The sequence below is a fragment of the Mixophyes fleayi genome, chromosome 10 (genome assembly GCF_038048845.1).
Source record: "Mixophyes fleayi isolate aMixFle1 chromosome 10, aMixFle1.hap1, whole genome shotgun sequence".
NCBI classification, from domain to species: Eukaryota; Metazoa; Chordata; class Amphibia; order Anura; family Limnodynastidae; genus Mixophyes; species Mixophyes fleayi.
Window position 1 is genome coordinate 75,496,461 of NC_134411.1, and position 25,163 is coordinate 75,521,623.

Here is a 25,163-nt window from a genome sequence, read left to right on the forward strand (position 1 = left end):
CATTGCATCATGTTCAACTTTATTATGAGAAAAATCTTTTAGAAAGTCTGTCTAATATTCTACATTACTGCACTTATAGCATATTGAATATTATTTTATAGGTCACACTGTAGAAAAGCAGGTGTCCATATCAATCAATGAGATGCTGCAATTTTCTAGTAGTTTATACATGAAAGTAAATGTCTGGATGGCAGCTATGGGCAACACCAACTCTTCCTCACAGTTACATGTAGAAACGTTGATATAAATATTTCCCACTATATCATATAACATTTGAACATTTCATGCTTTTCATTGCAGAGGAACGTACCATCTACAGTTTCCTGAAAAGGGATTATTGCATGAGAATATCAGACAAGGTATTTATTTTACTGTTACTGAACCATTACTATTTTCTTATAGTTTTACTCAATAGCGTGTAACATATAATGATCAGTCTGATATTATCTTTGGGCAGGGCAGTGCAAACTGAAATAGAGAAAGATAATGTCTGATTGTTGGAATTTGGTTACAAAACTTATTTATACTTTTTGCACCATGTAAACAATTTAAAGGGGATTTCATCTTTATGGGGGATGTTTATTTCACATTATGGATGTAGTCCAGTCACTCCCAGTAAGGGGTTCCTCAACATACACCAAGGACTGTGTCTTCCAGAAAGAGGTTGTGTTGTGTCTAAGTTTATCTGCAATGTGTTAATGCACTTTCAAACCAACTTTTCCAATTTAAACATCAGGACATTTTAAGCCATGCCCCTGATCTGCTCAGCCCACATTTAGATTCACCAAACCTATGGCTCCAAATCCTACAGCCATGTCCCTAATTCTTGGGAACACACTCTTTCTGTCACAGTAAACAGAACTGAACCACTGTACAATAGGACTGCTGGGTATGTACATATGTATTTCTCCATTCTGACTATGTATCTGGTATTTCTATTCTAGTACCTACTGGCAATGGTGTTCGTCTACTTCCAGAGAGCCGGCCTCACAGTGAGCGAATACACCTGCATCAACTTTTACTCCGCACTGTAAGTATTTTCCCTCATGATTAATTCCCTCATGAGCCAAATACATGGGTTATTTACTCACCTAATAAACAGTTTACTGTCTGTCCAGACAATGGAGAATAATGTGTTAGAACTAAACAATCAAATAACAGAGGAACTATGGGTGTAAAATCAGGGCACAGCAATGTACAGGTCATTTAAGGCCTAGAGGTAAAAAGTTCCCCTCTCCCTAATTTTCTGCAAGAAAAAAACACATATCTGTCAGCACACCGGGCGGGCAGCACTGTAGGGTATATTTGTTATTGAAAGACATCATGGCCGAAAGTCTAATCTTTTATCTCAGTTTATCATGACAATATATTAATATACTTATCCCGGTGCTTCAACTTTAGTTTATCACTGTGGCAGCTTAGAGATACTGAGCTGTGATGGAGAAAAATATCCTGAGCCATAAAACTTACTTACCTCTCTAGTGGCCCCTGTTCTCCTCTGAGCATGTGCGGGGCCCAGCACACGCGTGTAACTAGGAAGCTCGATTCAAAAAAAATTCTAGGTGTAAAAATATATTGTAGAACCAGAACACACCCTCCCAGGCACCCAATAAATTGTATATATTGCGTATAGAGCCTCTGTCCCTCCCAATCTTCCCACCTAGTAAACCAACCCCCTCCTTATATATATATATATATATATATATATATATATATATATAATATCTATCTATCTATCTATCTATATATATATATATATATATATATATATATATATATACACTGTACATATGAAATGTGTTACACTATATTTAAAATCCCCCCCTCTCTCTATTCAAGTGTTTTTATTTCTGTCGCAGGGACATTATCCCAATTCTTAGAAAAAGCTATCGGTTAATTAGATTTTTTCATGTATTCTTTCTGTTAATGCCATCCTGAGATGTCGCTTACAGATCAGGGATCATGGTGAATACTTGATAAATAAGACAAACGCTGTAGTGAATATTGTTGGTGAAAATCTCATTAATACATTATGCAGAGTAAAAAGATTTAATTTAAAGCGTTTTCACCAGAAGAGGGCCCTACCTCTATGATAGATACACCCTCTATCTATTCCACACCAGTTTATTCACAGCTTGTACCTTATAGAAAAGGAACTATACAAGATATGGCATCTTCATTTTAATCATGGTAATTAAAACATATTTTGTAAATTTGTTGGCTATATGACACAGACGTACCTACTCCTAATGGTCTTCTGTTTCTGTAGGTTACTTGCATATAAAATGGAAGAGGAAGAATTTTGTTACCATACAATCTACACTTATGGTGCACGACATGCTCCTATCGAGATGTTCCTGAAGAACACAGAAGCCTTATGGACCAGAATGCAGCTCCGAACATTTGTGACTCTGGAACAGTGTGAAGAGGTGTGTAAAATAGTAGGATAAGTAGAAGTAGAAGAAATTCATGGATCACTATGGGGTTCAGCGGAAAATCACCTCTTGTAAGCGTTGTACAGTGTAATATACCTGAAAAAAAACATGTCGTCCAATTGAACAACATTAAATACCGAAGCAATTTGGAATAGTAATAAGTATTGTGTGTTACACAAGGATGCTGTTTTACTATATTCACACAGCAACATCACTAGACTGTGCCCCAGGGTTCCAAGATCGTTGTCCTGGTTCTACTCTCAACCCCAACTTTAAATGACCTATCACTGCTCAGTGAGTGCACAGCACTGTGCTGTCAACGACAGGGTACAACATAGTACATGTAACTGACCCCCAGATAGGAGGGTACACGCTTCCTAGAGACATCATGTGATGTTCTTCAAGCCAACCTCACATCCCATGTCAATGGAGTCACCATATGGTCTGGGAGAAGCATGTAGCACCACATGCAGACATATAAGGACTGCTGCTGAGACTAGCATAATATCCACCCACAGCCTCCACTGCCTCCCACCTTCTCTATACACACAGCCAGCATCAGTGACTCCTGGGGGACACGTGGCTCAGTGATGCTTCCTTACAGAATGATGTAATGTGGAGAGAGGTTCTGTGCACAGCAATTTTACATTGGGGTCTCCTGACACAGTTACAGCATATGGGATCATCTGGCACAGTGGTGCATTAATTGTAATACCTACCTGCTAGTGCTTAATGTCAAGGATATAAGTGTGAGTTCTGTTACTTTCTAAATGGTTATTGACCTTGTGCAATCAGAATGCAATTAGAGCACAATATTGTGACACAGAAAGCAGTGCAAGAAGTGTTTATAAGAGAAGACTGGGACACAGGACAGACTGAGGCGGATGTGACTATAGCAATGTGACTATACTGTACTGTTACATATATTTACTGCAGTAAATAACTACTTATGGGTCTTTGAGTGGTAAATAATAAATTGTTATATGAGGTAAAAATGACGACTTAAGAGCAAGGAGTCAGGTGGGGACTGGTCTGTGTAGGGGATTCTCTGCATGTGATGCTATGAAGACAATGCCACTAACACAGTAACTACCCAACATTGTGGAACATGAAACATAATGATATTGTCCATCTATAGATGGTGATCTCTCTTAGTATTTGCCAGTATCATGCTCTGAATATCTAAAGTGTAAAGCATTGGCTCATAGATCTGTGCATGTTGTCACTAGAAAATAGATCAAACGTTTGAGGTTAAATATAAAAGGGAACGCTTTCCTCATTGTGCATGGACACATTTATACATCATATTCCTATTGTCATTATGGACTAAAAGCGCTGTATCCAGGAGCAATGGTGGTCAACAAAACTGTGGTTCCCAATAGAATGTTTTATATATCTGACAGTCACAGGGCCACAAAACAGATTCTGGACCCACAAGATGTGCACCTCTATTCTAGAGCATGGATGTCCAACTAGCAGACTGTGATCTGAGTGTGACCCTCATAGTCACCTGTGTGGCCCTCTGGCTCCGTATGTTGTATCACATGTTTCTTATTGTATTGTTTTAGGTGATGAGAGACGAGCACCACTGGGCTTGGAGAAGAAACCGCAATAACCATCATGATGGAGCAATAAGACAATATTCCAGGAGACCGTGTCGTCTGTGTTACCCGCCTCATCCCTTTCCATTTCCCTGTTACCGGCCCTGTGTCCTGCTCTGGAGTATCACCTAAAAATAACAAATGTTTTTGCAAATCCCAAACAAAAATAGTCAAAATTAACTTATCAAAAATAATTTTTTTAAATATAGAGGATAAAAGTAAACATGTAGACACAGACACAACATTATAAGTGTAAATACATCTCAGAGGTACTGAGAGAACTGCATTAAAAATATATAACGATACACAAAGCCTAGATATTACAGTGATTGCAGGGACTTTTATATGTTTCCATGTATATTTTTGGCTAAATGATTAAACTAAATGACTCATTTAGAAAAATAATCAGTTATAATAAGATCATATATGGTAGGAACTCATTTACCACCATTACATAGTACAGTGTATTAGCAGATAAATTATTACAGTACAACATGACAGGATGTAAACTAGAATAAAGATGTTAAAAACAGCAACTGAGATACAATAATTATCATGTATTATATGAACAAATAGAAACACTTCTATTAGTGTTATACACACAGGTATAATGTTAGTATATGCTAGGATTAGTCAGAAAAATACCATTTTAAATATATTGAATTAAAAAGAATAAAATATATTAGAATATTCAAACAGTTAATAAGCAGATTACAACAGGCTATTTGAAGATAAAATATTGTATTGTATAGGACACTATTAGAACACATGAGCTGATTAGGAAGATGTAAGAATATTGAATGGATACAAAGTAAGGTAAGATATCGTAAGGTGTTAGTAAAAGCATGATAATATTTATCAAAAGATTGAATAAAAAAGAAATAGACTATTAGAAGATATAGTATAATGTTAGGTTAGGGCCCTGCTGCAAGAGTCTACCTTGACGTGGTGGCAGGCTTAATAATCGTTTGGTCAAAAATATTCAGTTGTGTGGTAATGGTCCATCTCTTCATCCCTTGTAGCCTAGCGAGATAAAAGCAACATATGGATCACATCAATATATAGATGGTAGAATAACAACTAGCACCGGTATAGTACATTTCTCCAGGAACACGTTCTCACATTCTTATATATATTTCATGGTAACCTGCCCACCCTTCATCACTGAATGTTATTGCTAGCATAAGTTTAATTACAGAGAATACCCTTTAATTTTGTAATTACAAGTCTCCATAATGTAAATCACGTCTATTAAAAAAATAATGTAAAATAAAATATTTCCGCTTTCTCATATTTGCGTCTTTATAAGTTTCAGTATTAATTTTATCCGCATACATGAGGTGTATAAGTCTTTTGTGCTTGTAATCCAAATTGTATTTGCATGTGCACTGGGTGTATTTGAGAACAACGCTAAAAGAGATGTGGAAACAGAGAAAGTGTAAGTACGCTAAAATCGGGCAACAGTGCAGATGAAACAGTCCGATACTATGAGCATGTCAGCTCTTGAGACAAGTGGTGCAAACATATAAAAGTGTTTAGTGCTACAGAATTTGTACAGGATAACATGATTATTTTCTTGTAATGTGCCAAAACAACATGGTTTGTATTGCAACAAAGTCATTTGTGCTAGAGAGAGAGTTGAAGGCATACTTGCCTACTCTCCCGGAGTTTCCGGGAGCCTCCCGAACTCCCAGAAGAGAAGGCGACCTCCCGGATTCTTACAGCATTCACTATAAAATAGCTAAGGATGGGGTTTAATGACAGCATTAAACACCTCCCCATTATTCAATGTCATGAATTTCGGCATTGCCTAACAGGGGGCGGGGCTGTGCTGATGTGACAATGCTTCCACGCCCCCTCCTACCCCTGCCATATGACCTGTTCTCTGTGCTCTCCTGGTGGACAGATTTTAAAAGCTGGCAAGTAAGGTTGAAGGACTGTAAATAAAATGAAGCTACATCATTTATTTTTTTCAATGAAGATGGCTCTTTTTCATTTCATCACTGGTAACTGTACACTACTACCAGAGGAGGCAGATTGGCCATAGACCTTACCAGGACTTTTCCCGGTAGGCCGATGGCTTGCTGAGGCCGCCTGGAGGAAGTAACAGGCTGTGTGCACATTGTGAGCAGGGTTGCCAACTCTGAAATGAAAAACAAGCAACCTCTTAGTGAAAAACAAGCCCAAACAAATCCTAAAAAATCCTAAAAAGCCCAGGGGACCGTCCCTTTCTATAACACTAATTTCTACACTGAATCTCCATTTAGAAAACCTTTATAAACAGAAGAGGACACATTTCTACACTGATATGGCAAAAGAAGAAGCAAATGCAGTAATTCAATAATCATCCCCAAATACACACAGTTTCTTATTAACCATAATTACACCACAGCATCGCCCTGGCAAGTAAAAAAGACTAGATCCACGACATACATGGACTTAATATAAGCGGAATTGGCAACTATGATTATGAGCTGCAGCAGACCCTGCTCGGCAGACCTGCAGGTCTTGTAATCAATAGCCGAGCCTGCAGCCTTTATTTATTGGTTAAAAAAACATACTGGTAGGTTAATTGACTGCTAGCAAAATTGACCCTAGTCTCTGTGTGTGTGTGTGTGTGTGTGTGTGTGTGTGTGTGTGTGTGTGTGTGTGTTAGGGAATTTAGACTGTAAGCTCCAATGGGGCAGGGGCAGATGTGAGTGAGTTCTCTGAACAGCGCTGCGGAATCAGTGGCGCTATATAAATAAATGGTGATGATGATGATGATGATAATATGTGCCTGAGACTGGCTTCCTGCTTGATCAGTTTCTCTGGGTTTGACTAGCTAAGCCTGGCCAGCCCCTGCCGAGTGAGACACGGGCTGGGAGATGAGAGGGACACATGGTGACCACCTAAGGTTAGAGGAGAAGAAGTTTCACAACCAGCAAAGGAAGGGGTTCTTTACAGTAAGGGCAGAAAATATATGGAATTGACTGCCAGGGAAGGTTGTGATGGCAGATTCAATTGATATGTTGAAGAAAGTGTTAAACAAATTTTTAGTGGAAAAGGGTATCCTGGGCTATGATCATTAATTATAATGAAGAATAGTAGTGGATCCAAGGAGAAATAGGACTGCAATATTGGGTTAGGAGGGATTTTTCAGATTGGCAGTTCTTTATTTGGATCAATTTCAAAGATAAGATAGGGATCGCAGGAGATCCAAGATAGGTTGAACTTGATGGACCGGTGTTTTGTTGCATAAATATCCATTTAGTACACAGCATCTAACATAGTAACATTAAAAGACCAACATAAGAACAACATAACTGATCAGCATACCATACTATACCATACCACATGACATGAGAAAAGAACTAGTATATATCTTGCTAACTTGCAATAGGCACAGGAGAGTTTATGGGTTCTATCTACTGAGCATTCAAAGACCTTCACAGCTTGGCTAAAAGCATATACTGCTCTGGAGGTAGTTCTGCCACTGATTGAGCACAATGACAGAATCCTATATATTTCAGATCTAAAAATGACAGTCCAGTATTCCTCCTAAATCACAGCATATTCATGCCATTATTGCAGCAGTGGATTATAATGTATCAACACTTCCCTGCATAAAACATTCATTAATAATTATATTGCACTGAAATTTCTCACCACCTGAGCCGATTCTGTAACAGGCCATACAATCATTTATATACAACAATATCCAAGTCTATGAAAGCATCAGTAATTACCATAACTGTAAAGCGAAAGCCTGATTGAGAATAAATGGGGCCCTAGATAGCATAACAATGTTATAGTTTTCACCCATCTCAGCAGTTAAGCCTGTTAAATGGTGAATATTGTACTGGAGGCACAGAACAGTTTCACCCACTCCTTTGTGTCACGGTCGTCTGAATTTCTTGATCCGATTCGGGACCCTTGGGACTAGCTGGAGCAGGAGTGAAACAGAACTTAGCAGCCTGGATGAACTTCTTGCTCATGTTCTTGCTGATTGTAGAATATAGCAGGGGAATTAGCAGTCTGGAAATGTAGACAGGAACAGTGCACTAGTAATGGAGACAGGAACACTGCACTTGTAATGCAGTCAGGAACACTGCACTTGTAATGCAGTCAGGATTACTGCACTTGTAATGCAGTCAGGATTACTGCACTTGTAATGCAGTCAGGAACACTGCACTTAGGAATACAGACAGGAACACTGGAGCCAAGAACTATCCTCTGGAGAGAAGTGTGTTGTTCTGGCAATGAACAGATCACAGCAGCAGGTTTAAATAGGGTGTCCCAAACAACTATTGGCTGATCAGTTCATGTGATCACAGCTGCAGAATCTGGTTGGTCTGGAATGATCACCTGACTGCATCCAAGATGGCCGCGCCCATGCAGCAGAACAAACAGTATGTGTTTGTTTACAAACGGAGGTGTGGAGGATGGGAATGCTGCAGACGGCCAGAAGGGACCCAGGTAGCCGTGATATGACAGCGGCGGATGAGGTAAGTGCGGCTAAGATCCCGATTTGTGACAGTACCCCCTCCCTTACGAGTGGCCACTGGACACTTAGATTGGGGTTTAGTTGGAAACTTGCGGTGAAATTTTCTGATGAGAGATGGAGCATGGACATCAGAAGCTTTGATCCAGGCTCTCTCTTCTGGACCATAGCCCTTCCAGTCGACTAGATATTGTAAGGTCTTATGTCGAAACCAAGAGTCCAAGATCTCTTTAATTTCATATTCATCACCATGTTCAGTCTGCACTTCAGGAGAAACCAGTTTAGGTGTATAAAACCGATTTAGCACCAATGGTTTTAAGAGAGAAATATGGAAGGAGTTGGGTACCTTGAGGTAAGATGGTAAATGTAATTTGTAGGACACTGGATTGATGACCCGGGAGATGTTAAACGGTCCAATAAAGCGGGGAGCGAATTTCATAGATGGAACTCTGAGGCGTAGATTGCGAGTTGACAGCCATACTCTGTCTCCCGGTTTCAAGCTTGGAATGGCTCGTCGCTTTTTGTCGGCCTGAATTTTGTAGCGTTGGGATGCTTTAAGTAGAGATTCCCGTACTTGGCGCCAGTGGCCTGCAAAATTCTTTAGGAAAACTTCAGAGGCAGGTACTGAGGCTGTAGGAAGTGGAGTAAACAAGGGTACCCTGGGGTGTAGGCCATAGACCGTATGAAATGGAGTGGAAGCAGAAGATTCGTGATAATGATTATTATGAGCAAATTCTGCCCAAGGAAGCAGATCTACCCAGTCGTCTTGTGAAGAAGATATGTACAAACGGAGAAATGTTTCTAGGTCCTGATTGACTCTTTCCGTTTGCCCGTTGGACTGTGGATGATAGGCCGAAGAGAAGTTTAGTTTGATCTGTAGTGCTTGGCATAAGGATCTCCAGAATTTCGCCACAAACTGAACTCCTCTATCTGAGACGATTTCTTCAGGACACCCATGCAAACGGAAGATCTCCTTTATAAATTGCTGAGCCAGTATAGGTGCTGATGGGAGGCCACGGAGAGGAACAAAATGCGCCATTTTAGAGAATCGGTCAACGATGACCCAGATGGTATTGAAATTATTAGAATTTGGCAAATCAGAAACAAAGTCCATAGAAATATGGGTCCAGGGTTTGGTGGGAATAGGCAGAGGCAAAAGTTGACCAGCTGAAGATTGTCTTGAACTTTTATGTTGGGCACAGCTGCCACATGCGGAAACAAATTGCTGAACATCCTGATGAAGAGTAGGCCACCAGTAGCTTCTCGATATGAAAGATTGAGTTTTGCGGATGCCCGCATGACCGGCAAATCTAGAACAATGTGCCCATTGGAGCAATTTTTTACGCAGATTCTCAGAAACAAAAGTTTTTCCCTGGGGAGGTGTATTGTCGGGTCTACTGACTGCGATGCTGAGTGGGCTGATAATAGGCCGTGGATCCACAGTGATGGAATCTTCCTCTTTCACCATAGAACGTGACAGAGCATCGGCCTTGCGATTTTTGGAACCGGGACGGAAGGTGACATGGATATCAAATTGAGAAAAGAATAGTGCCCATCGGGCCTGTCGTGGATTCATGCACTGTGCAGTTTTAAGGTAGAGCAGATTCTTGTGATCCGTGTATATTGTGACAGGATAACGAGCTCCCTCAAGTAAATGCCTCCACTCTTCAAGCGCCAATTTGATGGCAAGCAGTTCTTTGTCCCCTATGGCATAATTTCGTTCAGCTGGTTAAAATTTCCTGGAGAAGAACCCGCAGGGATGCCATTGCTCATCAGCTGGTTTTTGGGAAAGAACTGCCCCTACTCCGACAGATGAGGCATCAACTTCCAAGTAGAATGGACAGGTTAAATCTGGTTGCCTGAGTATGGGAGCAGAAATAAATGCTTGTTTCAGAAGTTGAAAAGCTGTTTGGGCTTCTTCAGACCACTTGGCAGGATTAGCTCCTTTTCTGGTGAGAGCGGTGAGTGGTGCTACTACAGTAGAGTAGCCACGAATAAATTTTCGATAATAGTTCGCGAATCCCAGAAATCGCTGTACTGCCTTTAGTGTAGATGGTTGAGGCCAGTTAAGAATAGCTTGCACCTTCTCTGGGTCCATACGGAGACCAGTACCTGAGATGATATACCCCAAGAATGGGATGGATTCAACTTCGAAGGTGCATTTTTCAAGCTTGCAATACAGTTTATTCCTTCTGAGACGGCTGAGGACCTCTTTAACATGTCTGCGATGGGACTGGATATCAGAGGAGAAAACGAGGATATCGTCCAAATATACCACAATAGTATGGTACAGTAAGTCCCGAAAGATTTCATTTATGAAATTCTGAAAAACTGCTGGGGCATTGCTCAGACCGAATGGCATGACTAGATATTCGTAGTGCCCATCCCTGGTGTTAAAGGCGGTTTTCCATTCGTCGCCACGCCTAATGCGAATCAAATTGTAGGCCCCGCGGAGATCCAACTTTGTGAATATTTGGGCACCTTTGACTCTGTCAAATAACTCTGTGATTAGGAGCAGAGGATACCGGTTCTTGATGGTAATGTCATTGAGACCTCTGTAATCGATGCAGGGACATAATCCACCATCCTTTTTCTTTACAAAAAAGAACCCGGCTCCTGCTGGTGAAGATGATGGACGAATGAAACCCCTTTTCAAGTTCTCTTTTATATATTCAGACATAGAGTTTGTCTCAGGGATAGAAAGAGGGTAGACTCTGCCACGTGGTGCGGTTTTACCTGGAACTAGATCAATGGGACAGTCTCAATCCCGATGAGGTGGTAGAGTTTCAGCAGCCTGCTTACTGAAAACGTCTGTGAACTCTTGGTAGGCAGAAGGAACTGTCAAAACTTCTTTATCAGAGGTGGAGCAATGTGGAAGAACACATTGTAAACAGGACTCGAAACAAGTTGGAGCCCACGCCAAGATTTGTGGAGTCGACCAGTCGATATGGGGGTTATGCAATTGAAGCCATGGAAACCCGAGAACCACAGGACTAGTGGCTTCTGGGATGATCAAAAAGGTAAGGGATTCAGAATGCAGAACTCCTATTTGGAGAGTCACTGGAGAAGTCTGATGCGTAATGGTACCCCCTGGAATACGGCTACCATCAACCGCAGAGAGAAAGATGGTCACTGGAATTTTCACTAGTGGAATGGCTAGTTCAGCAGCTAATTTGGCAGACATGAAATTCCCAGCTGCTCCTGAATCCAGCAGGGCTGAAATGTATTGGGAGTCTTGAGCGTGTTTCAGGGTGACTGGGATAATACAGTCCTTGCCTTGTGGGGAGCGAAGGGCCACTCCTAGGCTCACCTCCTCATAGTCAGCTAGGAGGGTATGTTTACCCGGTTTGCGAGGACAATAATGTAGCAGATGTCCGGAACTGGCACAGTATAAGCAAAGTTTCTCTCTAACTCGCCGTTGTCGCTCGGTGGGTGAAAGACGTGCTTTGCCTAGTTGCATGGGTCCTTCAGGGAAAGGAGACAATGCGCAGACCCGTTGAATAGGGAGGAACTTGGGGTGTTTCAGCCTCCTCTTTTCTAGAGCTCTCTCTCTGAAACGAATATCAACCCGATTGCAGATGGTAATCAATTGGTCTAGCGTTGTAGGTAAATCCCGAGATGCTAATACATCTTTAATGTGGTCAGACAGGCCCTGCCAGAAGACCGCAACAAGAGCATCGTTATTCCAAGACAGCTCAGAGGAAAGTGTTTGAAATTGAACGGCATATTGGCCCACGGACTGCTGCCCTTGCCGAAGCCACAGAATATCTAAAGCGGCTGACGCTGTTCTTCCAGGCTCGTCGAATATTCTGCGGAAGGTAGACAGGAAGCTATCAATATCAGATAAAATTGGGTCAGATTTTTCCCAGAGCGGTGATGCCCATGCCAGAGCTTGCCCTGATAGTAGCGAAACAATATAAGCAGTTTTGGTACGTGCAGTAGGGAAATTCCCGGGTTGTAATTCAAAGTGTATACTACACTGGTTGAGAAACCCGCGGCAATTCTTCGGATCGCCATTGTATTTAGCTGGCGTGGGAAGATGGAGTCCGGATGAAGTGGGTAGTGAAGCAGGTATTACTGGCTCAGGCGGAGTATGGGATGGTTGACTGCGGAATAACTGCAAGGTATCCATACGTGTAGAAACATCCTGCAGCAATCTCAAAATTTGCCCCTGGTTAGTTTCTTGTCTCTCAATGCGTCCAGCTAATATTTGGACAGAGTCATCCCTCGGGGTATGTTCCCCTGGCGGATCCATTGGGCCAGAACAAACTGTCACGGTCGTCTGAATTTCTTGATCCGATTCGGGACCCTTGGGACTAGCTGGAGCAGGAGTGAAACAGAATTTAGCAGCCTGGATGAACTTCTTGCTCATGTTCTTGCTGATTGTAGAATATAGCAGGGGAATTAGCAGTCTGGAAATGTAGACAGGAACAGTGCACTAGTAATGGAGACAGGAACACTGCACTTGTAATGCAGTCAGGAACACTGCACTTGTAATGCAGTCAGGATTACTGCACTTGTAATGCAGTAAGGATTACTGCACTTGTAATGCAGTCAGGATTACTGCACTTGTAATGCAGTCAGGAACACTGCATTTAGGAATGCAGACAGGAACACTGGAGCCAAGAACTATCCTCTGGAGAGAAGTGTGTTGTTCTGGCAATGAACAGATCACAGCAGCAGGTTTAAATAGGGTGTCCCAAACAACTATTGGCTGATCAGTTCATGTGATCACAGCTGCAGAATCTGGTTGGTCTGGAATGATCACCTGACTGCATCCAAGATGGCCGCGCCCATGCAGCAGAACAAACAGTATGGGCTAGATTTACTAAGCTGCGGGTTTGAAAAAGTGGGGATGTTGCCTATAGCAACCAATCAGATTCTAGCTTTCATTTATTTAGTACCTTCTACAAAATGATAGCTAGAATCTGATTGGTTGCTATAGGCAACATCCCCACTTTTTCAAACCCGCAGCTTAGTAAATCTAGCCCTATGTGTTTGTTTACAAACGGAGGTGTAGAGGATGGGAATGCTGCAGACGGCCAGAAGGGACCCAGGTAGCCGTGATATGACAGCGGCGAATGAGGTAAGTGCGGCTAAGATCCCGATTTGTGACACTTTGCCAGAACCATTACTTGCTAACCATAATGCTCAGATACTACTAGTTAGTTAGATTCCTCAGTGCTTCCAAGTAGGTTTGCAAGATCACTCTCAGACAAACATTGGACAGTTGAAGAGTGCAGATATAGAGCCTGATTCATCAAGGCATGTATGTGCCAATTTGAAGCGTATTGTCTGCAAAATCACTCTACGCATGCCAAGAACCATCAGATACGGCCTTGAATGCAGCCTTATTCCGTGCGCCTGTGAGTGCAAAGGACACTTACTACAGTATCCAAGATCAGGGAGTGAATTGAGTGCTGAAGAGGCGTTTTGCCATACCCATTTTACAGTAGGGGCATGCCAAACTTCAGCGCATGCAGCCACGGACGTATTAAGCTCCGTACGCTTCAAAGTTACTTGTTTTTCTGCAATATCTCTTGCACCAGCTAGGGGTCTAGTTTAACTTCAGCCAGCGGGTCTGGTGGTCCCACGCTGTCAGTGAGAAGCATGGGAATCCCCATTAGATTATGAATAGACCTCGTGACCTTCAATATTTCATTTTGCTGCGTGTGTTCCTCCATAGAGTAACTAAGTATCATTGTGATGTTTATGGTATCTTTTTTGCCAAGCCATATCTTAAAGATTTTCTGGGGTTCTTCGAGAATTATTTTTTCTAACAACTACCTGTGGGATATTTTTTGGGTTTGAATTTTATGGACAACTACAGGACTTAGGATGGTATTTATTTTTGCTCAGCTACAGGTCCTTGGAATTTTTTGGGCTTTACTATGGACTCAAGCTTTAAGGATCAACAGCTGTTGGTAAGTATATCTGGGATTTTATTATTTTTAATGAAATTATGTGGCATAAAAGAGGTATTTGCTTTACTTAAATTTTAGTGTGTGTGGCACTGCATGGTTCATTGGGCCCTGGGTGTCCCTTGGTTGCTGTCCTGGGGCAGACTTAGGGCGCAGAGATCTGTGTGCCCTGTCTAGGAGTAGTTCATCATCTGTAGCATCTGTTAATATGGCCTTCAACAAGCCAAGCAGAAAGCCAGGGAGAGCCTGAGTGTCTACTGACTCTGGGATATTCTTAAGGAGGATGTTATTCCTCCGGGCTTTGTTTTCGATGTCTTCACATTTTTCCAGGGATTTTATTATTTTTAATGAAATTATGTGGCATAAAAGAGGTGTTTGCTTTACTCAAATTTTAGTGTGTGGCACTGCATGGTTCAATGGGCCCAGGGCATGATCGCTCTAGTGGTTCCAGTGCTAGCATGCTCTGGCTGCAATGGGTATGCTTGTGCTTGTAGTTCTACAAGCACCTGCATTCCTAGACTGTTATTGGCAGCCTGGCTGTCTAGGACCTGTAGTTCCACAAGCTAGATTTGTGTTTAATTAATTTTTTCTATTTTTTTTTTACACTTTTATTACCCCACACCCACGGCCCATGGTGTGGGAAGAGCGGTAGTGCTTCCAGCATGGGGCAGAGTATCCCAAAGGTGGACCCCAACTCCCTAGGAGATCCAGACAGCGCCGGTGCTAGGGTCCTTGGCGCCTTAGGCACACTGTAAAAGTCGGCTCACTTTAAATATCGGCGCCCCCCCCGCCGCAGGTACCATGTCAATCAAAATCGGCGCTTCCCTCCCCTCCCCACGTCTTTCCTTATATTACCTGCATTAACCTGCTCCTCTCTGCTCTGTCTTCTCCCTTCCACTCACAGGCACTGTCGAGCCGTAAATGTATTTCTTTTTTGGAGGACGTGGCATAAGTATAGATTTCCTAACACATGTTTATTCTGTCCAGTGTCAGTCTAATGATAAAAATCACTGGCATTTATATAATATGTGGCCATATATAGTGAGGACGAAATATTGGAAGCTACCAAATGTAACAATTTTTGTTGTAGTGATTAAGCGTCTGACTGTTTTGTGAGTTTGTCCATCACAAGAAGTACACAGAACCAGCTGTTGCAGCGATGATGGGATCAGTGAGGATAAGGGTGTATGCTGTGTACATCTAGTAGAGGAAAAGAGTGAGCAAGTGGAGGAGTTTGTGCCTCAAGATGTACAGGTTCAGGATCTATCAGGAGAATGCTCGGGACTTAGACAAGAGATTTTGTAATTTGGAGCACTAAGCTTAAGATCTATTAAACTAAATTAAAAAAAATTACCCACTATCATTGTTATCTATGATTTTAAAAATTTTTTGGATAACCCATTTCCAGGTAGGAGATCTTATACTTTTTTTTATTCATGAAGTTGGAAATACCTTGTATGTACTTAGTTTTCTAATATAGTTTCACTCAAAAAGGATTTCCTGTGAAAGTTTCATTGGTATCTGGTAACACTAATTTTGTAAGTGTATTACTGTAAGATTGGAAGGCATTGCTCAAGCTGTTAACGTGAAAAGTGACCCACGTATTATATTTTGCTTGTTTTACTATTTTTCTGTAGATAATGTATTGTCCTCACATGAGGGGCAGATTGGATGTATTTCCCACGGTTCATTTTCCTTAAATGCTGAGTGAACCGGTTAGTGCTGTTCGCTTCATGTTAGGGAAGCTGTGAGGGAGATGTAGGTGTTTGGGGGGGAGGAGCTAGCTATGCTCTCCATGGCCACACCCTCTCCGTTGGGACTGGGCTTCTCTCAATAGGTCCTTCAGACTTTCCAGCTCCAAGCCCATGTGGCCCTTATACTGGCCCTGCCCATAGCATCCATACCCTGTGGAGTAGTATTAGTTCCTAAACTGCTAATACCGTCTATGAACAGTGTGGGCCAAGTGCCCATTGTTAGGGACCTAAAATAGATTAACTATTGATTACAGTTGACTAGATAACAGTAGTGGACTGATGTACATATAACTAAGTCTTGACTGTATTTAATATCTCATGTCAAGCTTGTGACAGCTTCCTAAAAAAGATTGATAGATTAGTTCCTTTATGTAATGCAGCATTTTAGCTGGAGCAGGTTGCCATGGTGATGTCAGTTGTATATATTTAAACTGGCCGTGAGCTCTGGTGCCTGATGCTTCTCACATCTCTGTGGATATTGGACACAGCGACAACTTGCGATTCTGAGAAATTTGAAATATTCATATATTATATTGATTCTGAGCGATTTAAAATATTCATATATTATATTACATTAATTAATTTATAAATACCTATATATTTTTATTTATATCTTTTTATATAGCATATTTATATTTAGATCTGTTAGAACATAAGTTATCTATAGTATATCATTTACTTAACTATACTTTACTATAAGTTATATTGTGCTTTGATTTAGATAAGTTGTTTAGTCTTTAATATTGTATATTATTGTGCATCTTCTTGATTTTCCCTTTAGTTTCTCAATTTATTGCCCATTTTTACCTACACCTTCTTTTTTCATTTTATTTTCACTTCATTCTTTGCCGGATATGACTGAGTCGAGGAGAATGGACAGGAGGTAAGTGCACTGAGCCAGTCACTACATATAGTAGGTTATGGGGGGAGTAGTGGAAGGGATCACACCGGTAAGGGGCTAAATACATTGTGATGGGGGCTGTGGGTATAGTTGTGTCACATATTATACAATACACAATATCACTAGCTTGGTGAATATTTATGCGGTGCAGTACTGAGTGTATAGATGTGACCTGCATCTTGGAAAGTAGCTGCATCCCCATTTTACAGCAGTAGTTCCCAAAAGCAGTATGTGTCCCTCATGTGCTAGGTGAACAAATAGGAGCATTTTCGCATTAAAAATGAATTATTGTGGTGCATTTATGGATAATACATCACTTTCCTTATCTTTTATTTTAAAATAAGTATTCATTATTTCCATATATAAAATAAAAGAATTTATCACAACAGGACAACAGAAGACAAGCTGAACCCTGCCAAGAGAATTAAACTACATGAAAATCAAAGCCAACATTGCAGCACTGAACAGTCACCTAGCCTAGGACAAGAGAAAGCTGCATTTTACAAACTGCTGGGTAGGACTTATTTTCTCAACATTTATTAACATTTATTACGACCACAAACATTTATTAAGACCAAATTGTTAAAATTATTTTTCTAAGAACCATTGCAGAAATTTTGTCATCTTATTCCTGTACAACCCCAGGGGGTAAATGTATCATAGTGCGGGTTGTACAAGTCGCCGGAAATCGGCGAGATGACAGCTTAAATTTAAAGCGGCGCTGCCTTGTAAAGGGAAACTCTTTACAAGGCAGCGCCGCTTTAAATAACCCGCACTATGATACATTTACCCCCAGATGTCAGTGACAGTTGGAGGGTCCAGTGATATGGGGCCAGTAAATGTTTTGCCCGGTTTCTAGCTCTGTAGTTTTTCCATATAGTATTCACATGTGAGCATTGCTTGTGCAGCACAGACTTGTCAGCCTGTTTCTGCCACTGTAAGGCAGTGAGTACACCAATTACCTTTGTTATCCCAATATAACATTCTATTGAATTGACTAAATGCTTATTCCCAGCTAATCTGACAGAGTGCAAAACCCCAAAAATGGTTCCTGTCTTGAAGAATTTCAGACCACTTATCCTTTATTGTTGTAAACAACATTCTCTTACTGTAGATCAATTACAGAAGACATTTGGCAAACAATAAGTTTGGTTTTGCAAAATGCATCCACACTGATGCTATGGAACATGGAAAATCTGACAGAAAAATGTAAGCAGTAGGACAAGTACCGATAATGGAGATATTTGTGCATCAATTTGCAAAAACAAATAATTTAATTTATAAAGTGTGAAGTAAGAATGTGTACAACTATCAGATTATTACACAATATCACCTTAGACATTGACACACATGTTTTTAAAAATAAAAAGTACCTCTAGTGAGAGTGCCACATATTCATGTTGCAGTACAAAGGTCCCTCATTACACCATGGGGTCTGTCATCTCTATCCACCATTGCAAGGGATTTTAAGATAGGAAAAATTTGGGAATGCTTCCATCTAATATATTACCTATGGGAAAATGAGATTTTAGCTACCAAATCACATTATTCTTTGCATAATGAATTTAGACCAAAAAATTCAATATTCTGATTAGAAGCCACATTCAAGATAACTGATTGAGTCCATTAAACTTCCTGTTCAGAAGGAGGAACTTTTCATTTATTTATATAGTTATTTGATGGTGACATGTAGAATGAAACAAGAAAATAAAATAGCACAAATGTCAACATCATGATGATATATTAAAACAGTTATATCTTCAGATAATGCTAACAAGAAGAAACAAATTTCGTATGTCCCTCTACAAAAGAAAAGTGCCACAAGAAATGATTTGTTGGACCAGTTCCCCTCCCCCCATATAATGAGGGAAACATTTTAACTATATATTAGAAGCACTAGGTAATTGTAATTGAAAATAAATACAGTTCTCTACTTCTAGGTCCAAACTCCCTAAAGATGAATTTGGCTGAGAGGGGGCCCTGGATCTAAAGGTCAAACCTTGGGTGGGAGATTTAGAGTTTATATTTCCCAAAACAGACTAACAGGTGGTAGTGTAGAGAGGGGAAAACATCACTATCTTCTTGTGATGTATGTATGCACTTAAAGGATCTATTTGAGCCAATAAATACCATTACTAATAAGAGGCTGCTAGTACCTTTGGGGCACCTGTCCCTGCTGTGTTCCTGTGATAACTGATTAAAGGGCACATTTTAATCCATCCTCGGCTGTCCTGCATTGAGCCCAGAGTCCTGAGTCAGCACTGTCCTGCTACCCAGCAGTCCTGATCCACAGTCAGTGGTCAGAGAGCATTCAGTCAGCACAACCAGCAAAGAGCTGCTGCAGCAGCTACACTATGCACAAGAGCCATGAATGGCTCATGGTGCCTTTAAAGCAGCCTGGTGATGGCAGCTATTCCCTCCTACAACTGGGGATATCATATTGGTGTCCAGTTAACACTCAAAGATGGTGAGTTGCTGGTTTGGCCAATTAGTGCCAGTTGGAGTAGTGAGTGGTGATTAGCTTCTGGCAACCAGCAACACCCTATAAACCCATTGCATCATGTTCAACTTTATTATGAGAAAAATCTTTTAGAAAGTCTGTCTAATATTCTACATTACTGCACTTATAGCATATTGAATATTATTTTATAGGTCACACTGTAGAAAAGCAGGTGTCCATATCAATCAATGAGATGCTGCAATTTTCTAGTAGTTTATACATGAAAGTAAATGTCTGGATGGCAGCTATGGACAACACCAACTCTTCCTCACAGTTACATGTAGAAACGTTGATATAAATATTCCCCACTATATCATATAACATTTGAAGATTTCATGCTTTTCATTGCAGAGGAACGTACCATCTACAGTTTCCTGAAAAGGGATTATTGCATGAGAATATCAGACAAGGTATTTATTTTACTGTTACTGAACCATTACTATTTTCTTATAGTTTTACTCAATAGCGTGTAACATATAATGATCAGTCTGATATTATCTTTGGGCAGGGCAGTGCAAACTGAAATAGAGAAAGATAATGTCTGATTGTTGGAATTTGGTTACAAAACTTATTTATACTTTTTGCACCATGTAAACAATTTAAAGGGGATTTCATCTTTATGGGGGGATGTTTATTTCACATTATGGATGTAGTCCAGTCACTCCCAGTAAGGGGTTCCTCAACATACACCAAGGACTGTGTCTTCCAGAAAGAGGTTGTGTTGTGTTTAAGTTTATCTGCAATGTGTTTATACACTTTCAAACCAACTTTTCCAATTTGAACATCAGGACATTTTAAGCCATGCCCCTGATCTGCTCAGCCCACATTTAGATTCACCAAACCTATGGCTCCAAATCCTACAGCCATGTCCCTAATTCTTGGGAACACACTCTTTCTGTCACAGTAAACAGAACTGAACCACTGTACAATAGGACTGCTGGGTATGTACACATGTATTTCTCCATTCTGACTATGTATCTGGTATTTCTATTCTAGTACCTACTGGCAATGGTGTTCGTCTACTTCCAGAGAGCCGGCCTCACAGTGAGCGAATACACCTGCATCAATTTTTACTCCGCACTGTAAGTATTTTCCCTCATGATTAATTCCCTCATGAGCCAAAGACATGGGTTATTTACTCACCTAATAAACAGTTTACTGTATGTCCAGACAATGGAGGATAATGTGTTAGAAGTAAACAATCAAATAACAGAGGAACTATGGGTGTATAATCAGGGCACAGCAATGTACAGGACATTTAAGGCCTAGAGATAAAAACTTCCCCTCTCCCTAATTTGCTGCAAGAAAAAAGCACATATCTGTCAGCACACCGGGCGGGCAGCACTGTAGGGTATATTTGTTATTGAAAGACATCATGGCCGAAAGTCTAATCTTTTATCTCAGTTTATCATGACAATATATTAATATACTTATCTCTGTGCTTCAACATTAGTTTATCACTGTGGCAGCTTAGAGATACTCAGCTGTGATGTAGAAAAATATCCAGAGCAGTAAAAGTTACTTACCTCTCTAGTGGCCCATGTTTTCCTCTGAGCATGTCCAGGGCCCAGCACACGCGTGTAACTAGGAAGCTCGATTCAAAAAAATTCTATGTGTAAAAATATATTGTAAAACCAGAACACACCCTCCCAGGCACCCGATAAGTTGTATATATTGCATATAGAGCCTCTGTCCCTCCCAATCTTCCCACCTTGTAAATCAAATCCCTCCTCATATATATATATATATATATATATATATATATATATACACTGTACATATGAAATATGTTATATTATATTTACAATCCCCCCCTCTCTACTCATGTGTATTTATTTTTATCGCTGAGACATTATCCCCATTCTAAGAAAAAGCTATCAGTTAATTAGATTTTTCAATGTATTCCTTCTGTTAATGCCATCCTGAGATGTCGCTTACAGATCAGGGATCATGGTGGATACTTGATAAATAAGACAAACGCTGGAGTGAATATTGTTGGTGGAAATCTTATTAATACATTAAAGTGTTTTCACCAGAAGAGGGCCCTACCTCTATGATAGATACACCATCTATATATTCCACACCACAGTTTATTCACAGCATGTACCTTATAGAAAAGGAACTATGCAAGATAGGGCAGCTTCATTTTAATCATGGTAATTAAAACATATTTTGAAAATTTGTTGGCTATATGACACAGACGTACCTACTCCTAATGGTCTTCTGTTTCTGTAGGTTACTTGCATATAAAATGGAAGAGGAAGAATTTTGTTACCATACAATCTACACTTATGGTGCACGACATGCTCCTATCGAGATGTTCCTGAAGAACACAGAAGCCTTATGGACCAGAATGAAGCTCCGAACATTTGTGACTCTGGAACAGTGTGAAGAGGTGTGTAAAATAGTAGGATACGTAGAAGTAGAAAAAAATTCATGGATCACTATGGGGTTCAGCGGAAAATCACCTCTTGTAAGCGTTGTACAGTGTAATGTATCTTAAAAAAACATGTCGCTTCAATTGAACAACATTAAATACCGAAGCAATTTGGAATAGTAATAAGTATTGTGCGTTACACAAGGATGCTGTTTTACTATATTCACACAGCGTCATCACTAGACTGTGCCCCAGGGTTCCAAGATCGTTGTCCTGGTTCTACTCTCAACCCCAACTCTAAATGACCTATCACTGCTCAGAGAGTGCACAGCTGTCAGCACTGTGCTGTCAATGACAGGGTACAACATAGTACATGTAAATGACCCAGATAGGGGGGTACACGCTTCCTAGAGACATCATGTGATGTTTTTCAAGCCAACCTCACATTCCATGTCAATGAAGTCACCATATGGCATGGGAGAAGCATGTAGCACTACATGCAGACATATAAAGACTGCAGCTGAGACTAGCAGAATATCCCCCCACAGCCTCCACTGCCTACCACCTTATATACACAGCCAGCATCAGTGACTAGTGGGGGACACGTGGCTCAGTGATGACACTTGAATGGCTTCCTTACAGAATGATGTAATGTGGGGAGAGATTCTGTGCACATCAATTTCACATTGGGGTCTCCTGACATAGTTACAGCATATGGGATCATCTGGCACAGTGGTGCATTAATTGTAATACCAACCTGCTAGTGCTTAATGTCAAGGATATAAGTGAGCTCTGTCACTTTCTAAATGGTTATTGACCTTGCCCAATCAGAATGAAATTAGAGCACAATATTGTGACACAGAAAGCTGTGTAGGAAGTGTTTTGAAGAGAAAACTAGGACACAGGAGACACTGAGGCGGATGTGACTATAGCAATGTGACTATACTGTACTGTTACTTATATTTACTGCAGTAAATAACTACTGATGGTTCTTTGAGTGGTAAATAATAAATTGTTATATGTGGTAAAAATGACGACTTAAGAGCAAGGAGTCAGGTGGGGACTGGTCTGTCTAGGGGATTCTCTGCAGGTAAACTGATATGGAGACAATACCACTAACACAGTAACTACCCAACATTGTGGAACATGAAACATAATGATATTGTCCATCTGTAGATGGAGATCTCTCTTAGTATTTGCCAGTATCATGCTCTGAATGTCTAAAGTGTAAAGCATTGGCTCATAGATCTGTGCATGTTGTCACTAGGAAATAGATCAAATGTTTGAGGTTAAATATAAAAGGGAACGCTTTCCTCATTGTGCATGGACACCTTTATTCATCATATTCCTATTGTCATTATGGACTAAAAGTGCTGTATCCCAATGGTGGTCAACAAAACTGTGATTCCCAATAGTATGTTTTACATATATGACAGTCACAGGGACACAAAACAGATTCTGGACCCACAAGATGTGCACCTCTATTCTAGAGCATGGATGTCCAACTAGCAGACTGTGATCTGAGTGTGACCCTCATAGTCACCTGTGTGGTCCTCTGGCTCCATATGTTGTATCACAGTTTTCTTATTGTATTGTTTTAGGTGATGAGAGACGAGCACCACTGGGCTTGGGGAAGAAACCGCAATAACCATCATGATGGAGCAATAAGACGATATTCCAGGAGACCGTGTCGTCTGTGTTACCCGCCTCATCCCTTTCCATTTCCCTGTTACCGGCCCTGTGTCCTGCTCTGGAGTATCAACTAAAAATAACAACATTTATTGCAAATCCCAAACAAAAATAGCCAATATTAATTCATCGAAAATTATTTTTTAAATATAGAGGATAAAAGTAAACATGTAGACACAGACACAACATTATAAGTGTAAATACATCTCAGAGGTGCTGAGAGAACTGCATTAAAATATATATAACCATACACAAAGCCTAGATATTACAGTGACTGCTGGGACTTCTAGATGTTTCCATGTATATTTTTGGCCAAAGGATTAAACTAAATGACTCTTATTTAGCAAAATAATCAGTTATAATAAGATCATATATGGTAGGAACTCATGTAACACCATTACATAGTACAGGGTATTAGCAGATAAATTATTACAGTACAACATGACAGGATGTAAACTAGAATAAAGATGTTAAAAACAGCAACTGAGATACAATAATTTTCATGTATTATATGAACAAATAGAAACACTTCTATTAGTGTTATACACACAGGTATAATGTTAGTATATGCTAGGATTAGTCAGAAAAATACCATTTTAAATATATTGAATTAAAAATAATAAAATATATTAGAATATTCAAACAGTTAATAAGCAGATTACAACAGGCTATTAAAAATATTGTATTGCATAGGATACATGAGCTGATTAGGAAGATGTAAGAATATTGAATGGATACAAAATAAGGGAAGATATCATAAGGTGTTAGTAAAAGTATGATAATATTTAGCAAAAGATTGAATAAAAAAGAAATAGACTATTAAAAGATATAATATAATGTTAGGTTAGGGCCCTGCTGCAAGAGTCTACCTTGACGTGGTGGCAGGCTTAATAATCGTTTGGTCAAAAATATTCAGTTGTGTGGTAATGGTCCATCTCTTTATCCCTTGTAGCCTAGCGAGTTAAAATCAACATATGGATCACATCAATATATAGATGGTAGAATAACAACTAGCACCGGTATAGTACATTTCTCCAGGAACACGTTCTCACATTCTTATGTATTCCATGGTGACCTGCCCAACCTTCATAACTGAATGTTATTGCTAGCATAAGCTTAATTACAGAGAATACCCTTTAATTTTGTAATTACATGTCTCCATAATGTAAATCATTATTATTAAAAAAATTATGTAAAATAAAATATTTCCACTTTCTCATATTTGCGTCTTTATAAGTTTTAGTATTAATTTTATCCGCATACATGAGGTGTATAAGTCTTTTGTGCATGTATTCCAAATTGTATTTGCATGTGCACTGGGTGTATTTGAGAACGACGCTAAAAGAGATGTGGAAACAGAGAAAGTGTAAGTACGCTAAAATGGGGCAACAGTGCAGATGATACTATGAGCATGTCAGCTCTTGAGACAAGTGGTGCAAACATATAAAAGTGTTTAGTGCTACAGAATTTGTACAGGATGACATGATTATTTTCTTGTAATA

The 25,163-nt window shown here is 40.1% G+C and overlaps 1 protein-coding gene and 1 long non-coding RNA gene across 2 annotated transcripts; both read left to right on the forward strand.

Annotated features, from left to right (window-relative positions):
- The first annotated feature begins 305 nt into the window (after nucleotides 1-305).
- LOC142103508 (speedy protein 1-A-like) lies at nucleotides 306-4,243 on the forward strand. Its single transcript, XM_075187541.1, has 4 exons — nucleotides 306-359; nucleotides 945-1,030; nucleotides 2,270-2,429; nucleotides 4,004-4,243. Exons 1-4 carry the CDS (start codon nucleotides 342-344, stop codon nucleotides 4,166-4,168), a joined length of 429 nt encoding a protein of 142 aa, XP_075043642.1. The 5' UTR covers nucleotides 306-341; the 3' UTR covers nucleotides 4,169-4,243.
- Nucleotides 4,244-19,952: 15,709 nt separating this feature from the next.
- LOC142103509 (uncharacterized) lies at nucleotides 19,953-21,936 on the forward strand. The gene is made up of 3 exons (XR_012679384.1): nucleotides 19,953-20,005; nucleotides 20,592-20,677; nucleotides 21,831-21,936. It is a non-coding gene; the product is annotated as an uncharacterized LOC142103509 (long non-coding RNA).
- The last annotated feature ends 3,227 nt before the right edge of the window (nucleotides 21,937-25,163 follow it).